The sequence below is a fragment of the Gadus morhua genome, chromosome 4 (genome assembly GCF_902167405.1).
Source record: "Gadus morhua chromosome 4, gadMor3.0, whole genome shotgun sequence".
Classification (NCBI taxonomy): Eukaryota; Metazoa; Chordata; class Actinopteri; order Gadiformes; family Gadidae; genus Gadus; species Gadus morhua.
The window spans coordinates 23,989,682-24,003,368 of record NC_044051.1 but is presented as its reverse complement, the minus strand read 5'-3'; the positions used below and the strand labels follow the sequence as shown (position 1 = coordinate 24,003,368).

The 13,687-nt window shown below is 47.5% G+C and overlaps 1 protein-coding gene across 1 annotated transcript in view; it reads right to left on the bottom strand.

The window, feature by feature from the left end:
* The window catches only part of LOC115541697 (inactive dipeptidyl peptidase 10-like), a 254,281-nt gene that overhangs the window by 86,838 nt on the left and 153,756 nt on the right, over positions 1-13,687 (bottom strand). Inside the window, exons 18-20 of the mRNA XM_030353542.1 lie at positions 12,993-13,091; positions 11,098-11,167; positions 10,744-10,872 (exon numbers count right to left, since the gene is read on the bottom strand). Of these exons, the coding sequence (XP_030209402.1) occupies positions 10,744-10,872; positions 11,098-11,167; positions 12,993-13,091 (298 nt within the window). The remainder of the gene's footprint in view (positions 1-10,743; positions 10,873-11,097; positions 11,168-12,992; positions 13,092-13,687) is intronic.

Here is a 13,687-nt window from a genome sequence, read left to right as displayed (position 1 = left end):
CCCGGGTTGTAACTGAGGGTCCACTGGCTCGATCGCACCCTTGGCCAGGAGGGCGGATAGCTCCTGGGCCAGAGCTGCGGCCTTCGTCGGGTCGCGGACGACTGTCATCCTGACCCGGCCAAAGGCCTGGGGCCGGCGTCGGAACTGTAATTCGTACCCCCGGGTTAAGGTGGAAACCACCCAGGGGTCTATAGTACAGGCAGCCCAATAGCTGATCTGCTGCTGGGAAAAACAGCCGACGACCGGCCCCGTGGTCCTAGCGCCTGGCCCCCCGGCCTCTGTCGGCTCTGGAGGGGTACCGGTGAGGCTCCGCGGCCCGAGGCTGCCCGGGCGATGGGCGGGCGGGGGCGCGAAAGCTATCAGCGGGCTGCTGGGCGGACCGCCGAGACCTGCGTAGGCCCTCCTCTCTTGCTGGGTAAGAGCGTGGTGGCTGGTAGCGGCCCCGGGGGGCAGCCGGGGGGGCTCTAGGCCTGCCAGGAGCGGAGACACTCCTGTGAAGACCTGACAGCTGCAGGTTGGTTTGCCTAGCTTGGGCAGCTCGCTCCAGCGTCTCCAGGGCAGCTGACCCAAACAGCTCCCCCGGTACCACTGGCACGGCTCTAAGGGCCTTCCTGCACGCCTCCGTCAGGGGCGACTGAGCCAACCAAACCTGGCGGCGAGTCTGGACCAGGGTGGACATAACACGCCCCAATTCCCTGGACATGAGGGCAAAGGCCTGTAGGGACGCGTCGCTCAGGTCCTGTGTAGACGGCTCAACTGCAGCTTGTTGCAGCGAGGTCGAGAGCGCCAGCATTAGGTGGGAGAGGGAGTTGCCAATCCGCCCCATACGTGCTGCTGCGTCATAGGCCTTCGAAAGCAGGTCGTCTGTGACCCTGCACTGGGGCCGAGGACACCTGGCATCCGGCCGCAAGGCCTGATCGGGGGTTAGAATGAGGGAGGCAATGGCGGGCTCAACGGGTGGCATGCAACCCAAACCATACTGCGCTGGATCCCGCATGGCAGCCAAGGCCCGAGCACTGGAAGAAGGACGGGGGAGAGCCTTGGCGTCCTTCCAGCAGAGGTGTAGCTCCTTTAAATACTCCTCCGAAGGAGGGACAGAGAAAGGGGCTGTGGCAGGGCTGCGCCTGAAAAAGGCGCTAGGCTGGGCCAAGTCTGCCTGAGGAGCATCGAGCCCCAGGCGAGCCAGGGCCGTACGGATGACGGCCCCGATGGGGTTACCCTCTGTGCTGTGCCCAGAGCTCTGAGTAGAGGAGCGGGAGGCCTCCCCAAAAGCGTTTGAGGATTCCTCCCCCGTGACACCCTCACTGAAGAGGTTGGCTGATGCCGCCAGCGACAGGACATCGTCCGTCCCCGGCACATCCCCCAAGGAAGGGTCAGGCCGGATGTCAGCCACCGCGCCACCTGCCCCAGGTTGCAGGGTCAGGAGGAGTTCCTGTATCCTCTCCATATCGGACGACAAGCGATCCACCTTGGATGCTAGCTCGTCCCTAGCCCTTTTCCTGGGGGGGGGGCCTGCTCTACCCCGACGCCAAGAATGGCCGGGCTGAGCAGGAGGAAGTGGCGCCATTGATGGTAGGTCGACAGCTGCCGGATGTTCCACCGCTGCGAGCCTAGCCAGCCTGAGTGCCAAGGGCATGGAGCCGCAGTTCATACAGGCCCTCTCGGTAAGGCCCTCCCTCAAATGCTCGAAGCCGAGGCAAGAGGGGCAGCGATCATGGCCATCGTCAGGCTCAAGGAGGGCCACACAGGCGCCACACACATGAGCCATCAGCAGAACACTGGGAGAGGGAGCACTGCCTTCACCAGAGAGCTACTAATTCAAGAAGAGCCAAGAAAGTGTTACCGGGAGAGGACGCGAGAGCGCAGTCTTCACCAGCAAGTGACTGGAAAAATAATTACACACTCAAATATACAGCAGTGTTCTCGGGAGAGGACGCGAGAGCGCTGTCTTCACCGGTAAGTGACTGAAAATAAACAAACAAGTGTTACAGGGAGAGGGCGCGAGAGCGCTGCCTTCACCGGTAAGTGACTAAAAAATAAACCCCAACAGTGTTACAGGGAGAGGGCGCGAGAGCGCTGCCTTCACCGGTAAGTGACCGAAAGAAATAAACAACAGTGTTACAGGGAGAGGACGCGAGAACGCTGCCTTCACCGGTAAGTGACTGACTGGAAAAACCTTTTACCAAATAAATTTGGTAACCCAGAACACAGCCGAGCTGTTTCTATAAGGGAGCTATCAGTAGCGAAATTAATCCCAGTAGTGAAAATAACCCCAGCAGTGTTGCCGGGAGAGGACGCGAGAGCGCTGCCTTCACCGGTAAGTGACTGAAACTAAACAAAACCTTGGAAGCTTCTACTTCAGCGCTGTACAGACCAACAGCCCCTGGAGGACGAGTTCACCCGTTGCTCCGACCCTTGGTCGCGAGGCTGCACACAGTCTGGAGCGCGATCCTTTTCAAAAAGCGAATACGCTATCCGCAAGCGGTACTACAACATGCGTCTTTGCGAGAAGATGAAAGGAACAGATCCTCTGTCGACACCGGGCTATATAGCCAATCCGGTGTCACGAGGGTCACATGTGACCTTGTTGGTATAGGTACTCGAACTGCGCATGCGCGAGACGGATAAATCCAGTGCTTAATGCACCGCCTCTGGCGGTCAGTAAGGATGAAATAGAACCTACTCCACCATCTTTTAAAAACTGGAAGTCAAATATAAATAATATTTTAGAAATGGAAAGAATAACCTATATAACTAGAAATCTAGAAATTGAGTTTTTGAAACAATGTAATAAATGGTTAACATATATGGATTATAATTAAACTATTATTATTAATATTCTGAAGATAGTCGTGAAGAGCTGGAATAGTTAACTTGTGTATATATATACTGTATGTGTACTGATACATATGTTTGTATGTAGGCCTATGCATGTGTGTGTGGATGTACATCTGTATGTATATATGTGTGTGTGTAGGTGTATGTATATATGTATATATTTATATGTATATGTATGTGTATGTGTATATATATATATATATATATATTATCATTATTGTATTGATTTGTTGTTTTGTTTATTTATTTATTTTTTCTATTTTATTACCTATTTTTTATTTTATTTTGTTACTTATTCATTTATTTATATTGGTTACATTTAAATATATATATATATATTTAAAAAAAAAAAAAAATGTTTGTAGGATGATGTCAATGTAAAAATAACTCATCAGAATAACAAATGATCCTACAATAAAGTATTAAAAAAAGAAAAAAAAAGAAAAGGATATTTCACTTTTCTCATCTCCCTTCTCCGCGGACCCGGATACTGCCCCAAATCAGTTGCAGTTGGAACTAATTGAACTACAGTGGGATGATGAGTTGCGTGGCCGAAAGCAGCAGCTCTCTCTTTTATCGTCAGCTGGAAAAAGGCAGATTCCCAGAAATGCAAACATTTGCAAAGAGAATGCTGAGCTTGTTCGGCTCCACTTATTTGTGCGAGCAGACATTCTCTGTTATGAACTTGAACAAGAACCACTTGAGGTCCCGACTAACTGACGCCCACCTGCGTGACATTTTATGCATCTCAACCACTGCTATCAAACCAGACGTGACCCGTGTCCTGCAATCCAGATCTCAGTATCACCCCTCTCATTAGTATCAGTAAGTTGCCTGTTTCTCTGTCATGTAAAATGTTAAATTGAAGTTTCTGAATGGGTAAATTGTAAGCTTCATGGACAAATATACTTCTTAACTTCACAGTGTAATTACCTGCTATTTTTGTCAGTCAACAGATCTGAAAGAAACACTGAATTAATTTGTAGAAACCTATACTCACCTGTGGCTTACACTGCAACTTTAAAGAAATACAATAGGCTATTGTTGTTTGACTGTACAGTTTATGTTAATTTGTTATGGTAAAAAAGTAGTAATATGTCTTCTGAAATTAACCTGGACGGGCTATTTCTCACTTCTTGCTTGTGTGGTGTGATCTGGAAATTGTGCGAGACCTATTCTGCCCTACAAAGGCAAAGTGCAGCAACTACGTATTTTGTCACAATTGAGTTTAGACTGAAAATGGGTTTTATAACACCTCTTTGTCTTGAGACAAAAACTATTTTTCTTCCTATAAAGGTATTAATTGAAAGTATCACCACTATTGTACCTGCAACAGGTTTGGCCGGCCAGTATGAAACTTTGAAGGCATTTTTCTCAGTTTCAATGTTGGCCTGGTTACTGCCTTTGTAGGGCAGTATTGTATGTTCATTTTCTTGCATGTGCATTTTTCATGGTCAAATTGTTGTTAGTTTCCTCTTGTTCTGAGTTAATGAAATTGAAGAAACGTCAATATTTTTATTTGACTGCAATTGTTGTAATACAGTTTATGTGAATTTGGCATGGTCAAAAAGTAGTCATGAAATCATACATGTCTTCTCAAATTAACTTGGACAGCTATTCCTCAATGCTTGTTCCTTGTGTGGTGTGATATACAAGTTGTGAAAGAGACTTTCTTTCTTCTAGCATTTGTTATTGTCAAATTCAAGACTATTGCATATCGTTAAATAAAAATGATGAAATGCAATTAATTTGTTTGTGCCTTTATTATGGTCCAAAGATATGGCGGGAGAGGCATTCAGCCCTCAAGGTATTGGATTTTTTCAAATATGGCCCCCTTTGAAAAAAGTTTGGACACCCCTGATCTAGGTGGACACTCCCACTTGTGATGTCACTAAAATACAGAAGAGGCAGATTGTCAAACGGCTTGTAATTGCTAATCACACTCACAACCAGGCACGTTGGAACTATTTTTTGGGGGGGGCTGCTGGAAATTGGCAGCGGTGCGTGCAGCACTATCCAACACGGCAGTAGCTGGTTAGAATCAAAGGTTAACCATTGATACCGGATAAGGCGCGACGCAACATTAATGTTTTATCTCATTTTCATGGCGTGTGCAGCATAGCATGCACTGTCATTGGTTCAAATACACATGAGGTGGGTTTTGATTTTTGAAAACCACGTGACTCCCCACAGCAATCAAAGAAATTAAAAAAAGAAAAAAAGAAGCCGGCTGGGTGTTCATGTGATCGGCGATAGTGTAGGCCTATTGAAGATCGTGGCGTTCAGAGCGCAGAATCTAGGCCACTGTGGGCTACTGACGAAAATCAAACAACACAACATACACATTACTTCTATTTAGTAACAATATTTATTAATTTAGGCTATTTGGCTGCTCCAACTCAAGTCAGCCCAGCCAGGCGATATTTAAGTTTCGGTTTTCAACTCTGCATTTGGTGGTGAGAGGGGGGGGGGGGTCGCACCCCTACTTCCAACATCCCTGCTCACAACTGGTGGCATAATATCACCTTTTTTAGGTGTATGTATTTGTTTAAAAAAAGGTCATTTTAAAAGTCTTGTAAACATCCTGCCCTATTGATGCATAGCCATGAAAATGGTCAGATGTTGACGATCTTAATGAAATAAATCATAAATCCACAAAACAATTTGAGTGGTCTAAGAGAAGGAAAGTTCTTTCATTCCTAATTCATCATTGTACATCCAGTAGGGTGTTCACTGGGTTATAATTGACTTGCAGATATACAGTAGCCTAGCTCAAGTTCATGTGAGGGGAATACACTGTTAATTAAATTCCAAAGATTTCATAAGTGATCTGAAGTAAAAATACAACAAGATTCTAGTGTTTCCTTAAACATAGATGTTTTGGCACTATTTTCGCCGCTGTGATATAAGGCTATCTGCCCTGGGCGGCTAAAAGCTTACCCTCCACGTAGACGACCCAACCAGAAGTAGTTGATTGTATAGGTGCACTGGCTGCGCATGGTAGCAAAATAATAACAGTGTTGAAAATAGGGAATAATTATCTTTGTGTTTGTAGACAAGCTTCAATATTGTTGTGTTGTTATGGTATTCTATTCAAGCTAGTGTGGCATTCGGCGGTCGAGGAACCAATAAGATAAAGTTGAGTCAAAGAACTAGTGACAAGTTGCAAACAACGCCACCCCAGGAATTTCACCTGGAGAGTTAGATTAACCTAAGTTAAAGCACACAAGTTTGTTTACTAAACTTTATCTTATTGGTTCCTCGACCGCCGAATGCCACATTTGGCGTTGTCGGCAACTTGTCACTAGTTCTTTGACTAAACTTTATCTTATTGGTTCCTCGACCGCCGAATGCCACATTTGGCGTTGTCGGCAGGATTCTTACTTTTGGAAAACAGAGACGTGTGGCCCAGTTTCTTTATATAATTTGTTTTGTTTATTTTAATAGTCCCCAGGGTACATATTTGATGTAGATGTTTTGAATTGTGTTCAGTGGCAAAACAGCAGCTTGGCCTTTCGTGGTCCGCAGAGTCCCGGTGAGAATACAGTTGTGGGGTTGTTGTGTCCTAGTCTGACTGTAGTGTTAGTTATGGATGTAGAGCTGCAGGAGTTGAGGGAGCTGGTGGCGCAGTTAAAGGTGGACAATGAGAGGTTGCGACAGGAGCAGGCTGTGGCCGTGCCCGGTCCTAGTTCTGAATCCTCCACTTCTTCTGTGCCATCTGTGGCCCCTGTTACTACTAGGAACCCCATAGCAGAGAGGCTGGTTTTTGTGCCAAGGGATAGAAAGTGTCCTATGTTCAGGGGAAACTCAGGTATGGGGTTGACTGAGTGGCTTGAGGAGGCTCAAGCCTGCATGCGGGCGCGTCACTTATCCACATCTGAGCAAGCCTTTTTCTTGTTTGATCATCTTGAGGGTGAGGCTCGAGAGGAAATCAAATATCGGTCTGTTGTGGAGAAGGAAGACTCAGCTAAAATCATCTGTGTTACAGGAACTGTATGGGTGCTCAAAGTCTTATGTAGCCTTATAGGAGGCGTTCTTCTCCCGACGGCAACAAGAAGGGGAGACACTGCACGAGTTCTCCCTCGCGTTGTTGAGCTTGATGGAGTCGGTGAAAGGAAGTGCACCTGGTGGGATGACGAATGCAGACGTTTTGCTGCGTGACCAATCGCGAGCTGAAGCAGTACCCTCTTCAGGAGGTCTGAGATGTGCCCTCTTCAGGAGGTCTGAGATGTACCCTCTTCAGGAGGACTGAGATGTACCCTCTTCAGGAGGACTGAGATGTACCCTCTTCAGGAGGTCTGAGATGTACCCTCTTCAGGAGGTCTGAGATGTATCCTCTTCAGGAGGTCTAAGATGTACACTCTTCAGGAGGTCTGAGATGTACCCTCTTCAGGAGGTCTGACATGTACCCTCCTCGGGAGGTTGCAGTTAGAACTAGAATTTGCTTAGCGAGTCACTCTGGGAACGAGCAATATACTCACCCCCCGATTCCCCTGGATCCAAGAACATCAAAACCGGCTCCAGCTTGCCTTTGACGGGGCCCGGGAAAGGTTGAAGGTGGCGGCAGAGCGCAGAAGGAGGAATCATGATAATCATGTTCGGGATGACCCACTAAAGGTGGGGCAGTTGGTGTGGCTGCGCGATTATAGTGCAAGGGGGCGCCACAAGATACAGGACCTGTGGGGCCCTGTGGTGTACCGAGTCGTAAAGGCACCCCGAGAGGGTGGTCCAGTGTACACCATCGCACCGATGGACGAGCAGACCAAAGTTCGGCAGGTCCATCGAACACTGTTGAAAGCCGTTGCTGGAGCTGCCCCTCAGGGTAGTGCATTGCCCCCTTGTCCACCCCCTCTTGACCGGCCTCGGTCAGAGGATGAGTTGCCGTTTGACGGAGACTTGTTTATGTTGGGGCCGGAGACCCCTGTTTCTGCCCCTGCACGCACAGCCGTGGTGACTCAAACCACCCCTCGGTTGCTGCTCCCACCACCTGACTCTGCTGGGTCAGAGTCGTCAAGCGCTCCCTCGACTGCAGTGGCAGATCCACCCTCCTTTTCCCTGGCCATTCCATCCGCCAGTTATGCTGCTGAAAGTGAAGTACGCCGGTCAGCCAGGTCGACGGCTGGCCAGCACCCAAACTTCTATCACCTTCCGCGACCTGTAGGGAACTTGGCATCTGGGGCTGCAAATCCCCCTGGTCCAGCGTCAAATGCCGTTACTGCACTCTTTAGGCTGTGGAGTTAGTTGGGTGATCCTCTGGATCAGTTGTTCCATCGTCGGGACGACGATGAAGTCGATGGGGGTAGAATGTAGCAGGATGGGCCTTTAATTAGTGCTGCAGTACCGGCCTCACTGTTGGGTGCGCTGCCTATAAAGGTGAGTGGTTGTGTACTGGGAGCCCTCTTGCCTGGGAGCTCCTGGCTGCCCCGCCTCCTGTTATCACTCCTGTTATCACCGCACCTGAACGCCTTTTAGCTGGATCGTGCAGCTCGCCGTTGTTTGGTCTGTAGTAGTTGTGTGCATCTGTGTACCTTCTAAACATTGGCTTCCATCCCTCAGGCAGTTCATAGGCCGGGTCTTCCTTCTCCCGTATTGACCCCAGTTGTAGGGCGTGCGAGTGTTTTCCTCCTCTACCTGTTGCAGCGGGGAGCGATCAGCTGATTGATCGAGTTGCACTTGTAATTGTGCTGCTCGGTACAAGTGATCCCCTTCCTCCCCTTTGATGTTCATTCAACTCCTGACGGTATGTGGATAAGATGACGCTAACTCAAGTTACTACAGTTGTTGTTCAGCCTCTAGAACAAATTTATTTTTCTATGGCAGGGTTGACGTGTGTGTGGGCGGTTTCTGCCAGCACGTTCCCCCCCCCTCTTAACGCTGCTGTTGGCCGGCTGCTGTTTTGTCCACTGGTTTATATAGCCAACACATCCATCCTACTCTGCATCTCCTACTGTGCTGTACCTGCCACCGAGTATGGTGATTGCAGCCTCATCCTCAGTCTCATTATCTTAATCTATTAATTTAACCGAATTCTAACTGATCTTATTGATGATATTATTTGTGTTTGGTTGCTTTGCATGTTTGTTTTGGTTTAATTCGTTTTCTTAGTTATTTTGGTTTGGCTTAATTGCTTTACTTATTCATTTGGATTTATCAGTTTGGATAAATCTCCATTGTTTTGATTTAATTTCTTTGTTAGTTTTCTTTTGGTTTGCATTTATTGGGGTTGTTTAAGTTGTGGGTTGAAGCGATTTAACCCTGATTTAAACCCCATTTAGTTAATTGCCCTCTCCTTTTTGTGTATTTTGTGTGTGTGTGTGTGTGTGTGTTCGCTTTAGTGTGGTTGTGGGAACATATTTTATTGAGAAGTCATGTTTAAAGATTATATATATTAATTAAAAGGATTGAGTTTGTATGCTGGACCCAGTCTCAAGCTTTCATTAGTAAACAAACTTGTGTGCTTTAACTTAGGTTAATCTAACTCTCCAGGTGAAATTCCTGGGGTGGCGTTGTTGGCAACTTGTCACTAGTTCTTTGACTAAACTTTATCTTATTGGTTCCTCGACCGCCGAATGCCACACTAGGCTAAGGTTATTCTGCAGGTCCATGAAAGCAGTTAAAGCTCCCATGGCATGCTGCTTTATGGATGCTTATGTCTTAGTGGGCCCTTATTACAGTATTTGAAGACGTTCAAGAAATTTAGCTTTGGTGCAGAATTACAGCCACTACGAGCCAGTCCCACAATGAGCTTTCTACAAAATGTGAGAAGAGGGACAAGGAGGAGGGTGGGGGTGTGGCCCTGAGCAGCTTGTGGCCACGGTACCATGTGCTAGTGTTTACAGTGGATGTATCGAAATGTCTCGGATTCATAATATCATCCGGAGGTGCACACAGCTTTTGGCCGTAGTGGGGGTTATTTCAGCCATTGTTGAGAAGGAATTTGGGGAAAGGAACTTTGGCTTTGACTCGCTGAAGTCCAGATTGAACAGTACCATGGAGGAGAAAGGGATTGTTGCCCGGGATTATCTCCCGCCGGAGCCCCGCAGCCGGTTCCCCGGGATTCTCTGGGCGGGCAAAGCAGAGAAAAGGGAGGTAACCTGGCCCCTTATGAAGACATATGGGGCCAGATTCCTAATCGGTGCATCTGAGCTTTCATTTTATCAAAGGCGAGCAGAATACCTAGTGCTCTTTTTACAAGTAACGTCATTTCTAGCGACTGGAGGACCATAGTCAGGCTAGGGGAACTCATTAATGGTAGAAAACCTCATAAAGTTAAGTTTTCATGCTATGGGACCTTTAACGGTAAGGAAATGTACTTACAGTAAATGTTTCCAAGTACATCAGTATACAAATATTTGCAAAAAAGCTCACATGTTAATCAATTTGCATTTCCTGAACGACTGCAGAGCTGATGCGTGTTTTTTAGACATTGGCACGTAGCTGAATGATAAGCGTTGCAGAGGACTGAAAGTAATATTAAACAGCTATTCAATGTTATTTAGTGGAAACAGCCTAGACACCTGTCTGATATTAGTGAGTGAAATGTGATCTGTTTTGAGTTCACTGCGTCTGCCTCTGTATGAGACAATTTAGATTTAGACAGCTCCTGGCCACATATCTGACCAATGAGGGCATCTTCCCTTTGATTGATTGGGGAATCTATTTTGCCCGTTAATCACATTGCAGCAACGCTTTTTAATAGAGGAGAAATAAAGGGAGGGAGGGAGAAGAGAAGGAGGTGTCATTTTGAGGTTGTTTAGTTTCAAAATGATATTTTCATTCACTCTATTTTGCTCTCTCTCTTTACTCTCCCCTACAGCTCCTTTAATGACACTGATCGGTCAGCGTCAAACACAGGACAACACACAGCAATTATCCCTGATTTGAATAACCCTGTAGATCGGTTACCTTTGACCTCTGAAACCCGACCCTCGGCCATCGACCCGCGCCACGACTACCTGCTCGGAGGACGCCAGCAGCCAATCAAAGCCCAGCCGGAACTCATCAGACACGCCCTGCCCCCCTGGGGGGCTTTCACTGAGAGAGAGAGAGAGAGAGAGAGAGAGAGAGAGAGAGAGAGAGAGAGAGCTTTATCTATGAGTAAAAATATTGACTTTTAAACAGTTTACTTGATAGTCCCCTATGTCATCCTTTTTTTTTAAAGTGTTTAACGTGATGCCTTTAACAACTGCCCAAAAACAACAGCAAAACAAGCAATGTGTGGTTCATTGGGTCCCCTGTAGCAGGAAGCAGCCGGCTTACACCATCAGGAGGAGGCCGTAGAGGTAGGAGGTGGAAAAGTCGGAGGGATAGGTCAGCCTCACAGCCAGCTCTGGAAGGAGGAGGGAGAGAGTGTAAGCTGGAGGAGAGATGGGAGAAAGACTAGTGAGAGATAGTGAAATGGTGAGGTCAGGCAGGTCAAAGGAGATAGCAAGAAAGAGTGTGGAAGAGAGACAGAGATAAAGAGAGAGAGAGACCCCGTCCACACGGAGCCGATATGGGTGAAAACGATCCGGTTTCGTTTTATGCGGTTTAGGAATATCCCATGACTGGGAGCAAGAGGGCTCCCAGTGAGTCATTGCGAAACCGCATTGAGCTGTAGAAACGCTGCAGTAAAAATTCAAGGCGCTGGTTCTCCACAGAAAAAAATGGAGCGCATCAAGCCTGCGCCCATTCAGCCTACGCGCTGTCTACAAACATTCAGTCACAAGGAGATTCAAACTTTTCAATTGAGCAGAAATACTTTTTAATGTACAGTTAGTAATTACATTTATCAAGGGGCTTTATTTGAAGCTACAAAAAGAATAAAAATAAAATAATAAATAACAAATTCCACACAACTCTGATGTCCCCCAGCTGGTGGGGGGCTAATGATGTCACCGTTTGGATTTCAGGCGTCCACAAGAATCCTAACACGAAACCGCATAGGTCCTGATAGATTTGAAACCACCTCCGAGGGTGGTTTCAGAAATGTGCGGTTTCGGGCAACGGATTAGCCGACTCCGTCTGGACGGTCGGCCGAAAATCGCACAAGACTTATGCGGTTTCCCCAAAAAATCGTCTCTGTGTGGATCTCTGGATTTTGATTTTGCGTTAATTATATTTACTATATTATGTTTGCTGTGCTTTTAATTTGATGACTTTGCATTGATATTAGGGTGACTCTTCCTCTCCTGTGCTCCTGATTTGATATTGACATTGATATTAGGGTGTTCCTTGTTGCATGATTGTTGTGCATTCCTTTAATTGCCTGTGAACTCTGTGATTTGCTCAGTGCCTGACATGGACAGCATAGCCAGCCAATGCAGGAGTGGCTGGCTCCACCTGTTGTTTTGGGAAATGGGCGTATCCTTCGTTAGCTGCACAGGATATAACCAGGAAAGTATCTGTGGGCTGGGCAGAAAGAGGACACTACAGGAGGGGGCCACCTGCTAACCTGCAGACTGGGAGTAGGCTCTTGGCCTGTGGTAGCTACTTCCGTCCTCTAGGCGGGTGTAGCGGGAGAGAGGAGGATCTGCACAGTTCTCCAGGCTGCTTGACGGTGTGCGTCGAGAAGACCAGGCACAGGTTTGAGGTTTGAAACCAGGTTTGAAACCAGATCAGGTTTGATCTGGTTGTGAGGGTGCCCTACCGGCGCCCCCCGGTCTGAACCCCCCCCCTTCCACTTCCACATCATTCTGAAGTAGACTGAACCGCGACATGGATGCCCGCGATTGTCTCCCGCCGGAGCCCCGCTGTCGAGGCACCACCGCCTTGGAAGTGGGCAGCGTGCCTCGCGGCGGTGGTGCTTCGCAGCGGTGGTGCCTCGTGGCGGTGGTGCCTCGCGGCGGCAGGCAGCAGGGCTCCGGTGAGAGACAATTGTTAGCAACAATCCCTTTCTCCTTCATTTAAAGGTTCATTCAGGGAGGCAAAGCCAAAGATCCTTTCCCCCTGTTCCTTCTCAACCATGGCTGAGATAACCCCCACTACGAGTCTCGTTGTCCCGGCCCACTTGAGATCAGATGGGCTGTATGTGGCCGCTGAACCAAAATGAGTTTGACACCCCTGCTTTAGAGGAAGAGTACGACGACCAAACCTAGCGTGAAAACTCCACAACATCCCTGATTCGTTACCCGTCCTCAGGAACACTGAATATCAATGCCAAACAGGCGGCTCACCAAAGTGGTCATGTGAGATCATCTTGGTCTCTGATTGGACTCTCTGTCTGCTCTCCAATGCCGACCGCAGTGGCAGGTTGTCCTCCAGAATAAAATAGGCTGTTGAAGAGTAGAGACACATGTTAGCAGAGGCTTTGGTCTCCAAAGAGGGAGACGTGAACTCACAGCCTTGACCATAATTTCTTAGGGTTAATCATTTCATTTGGGGGGTACTACTAGAATAGGGTAACCTGCATGTATGTTAGAAATACTGCTTATTATTCTCATACTGTTCATTTCTGCAAAACGTATTTCAGTGTCTTTCAAAAACGGTCTGATTTGTATCATGTAGCTTTAAAGCCCCCCCCCCCCCTGTGATTGGACAGCACGCCAAATCTGTTGCGAGAGGTCGAACGCTTTGCGCGTGTGTTGGCAAATTCACCCGCCAGAGAAGTTGTAAACATTGTGGGTAGCAGGGAGGCGGGACTCCTCCATTTCAGCACCACTCACTGTCTGATGTCACACTGTTACGGAGGTAAAGTTTGAGCGCAAACAAGCTGCTTCACACACTGATTATTATTTTTTTTAATCGTTTAAACACGTTTTCTGAAACAATAGCTAAATTTCTCAAAACTCTAAACACAAACCTCAGAAGAGCCTATCATTTTGTCAAAACTAGACAATTCTTCTCAAAACGGATTTTTTCCACCAAACAC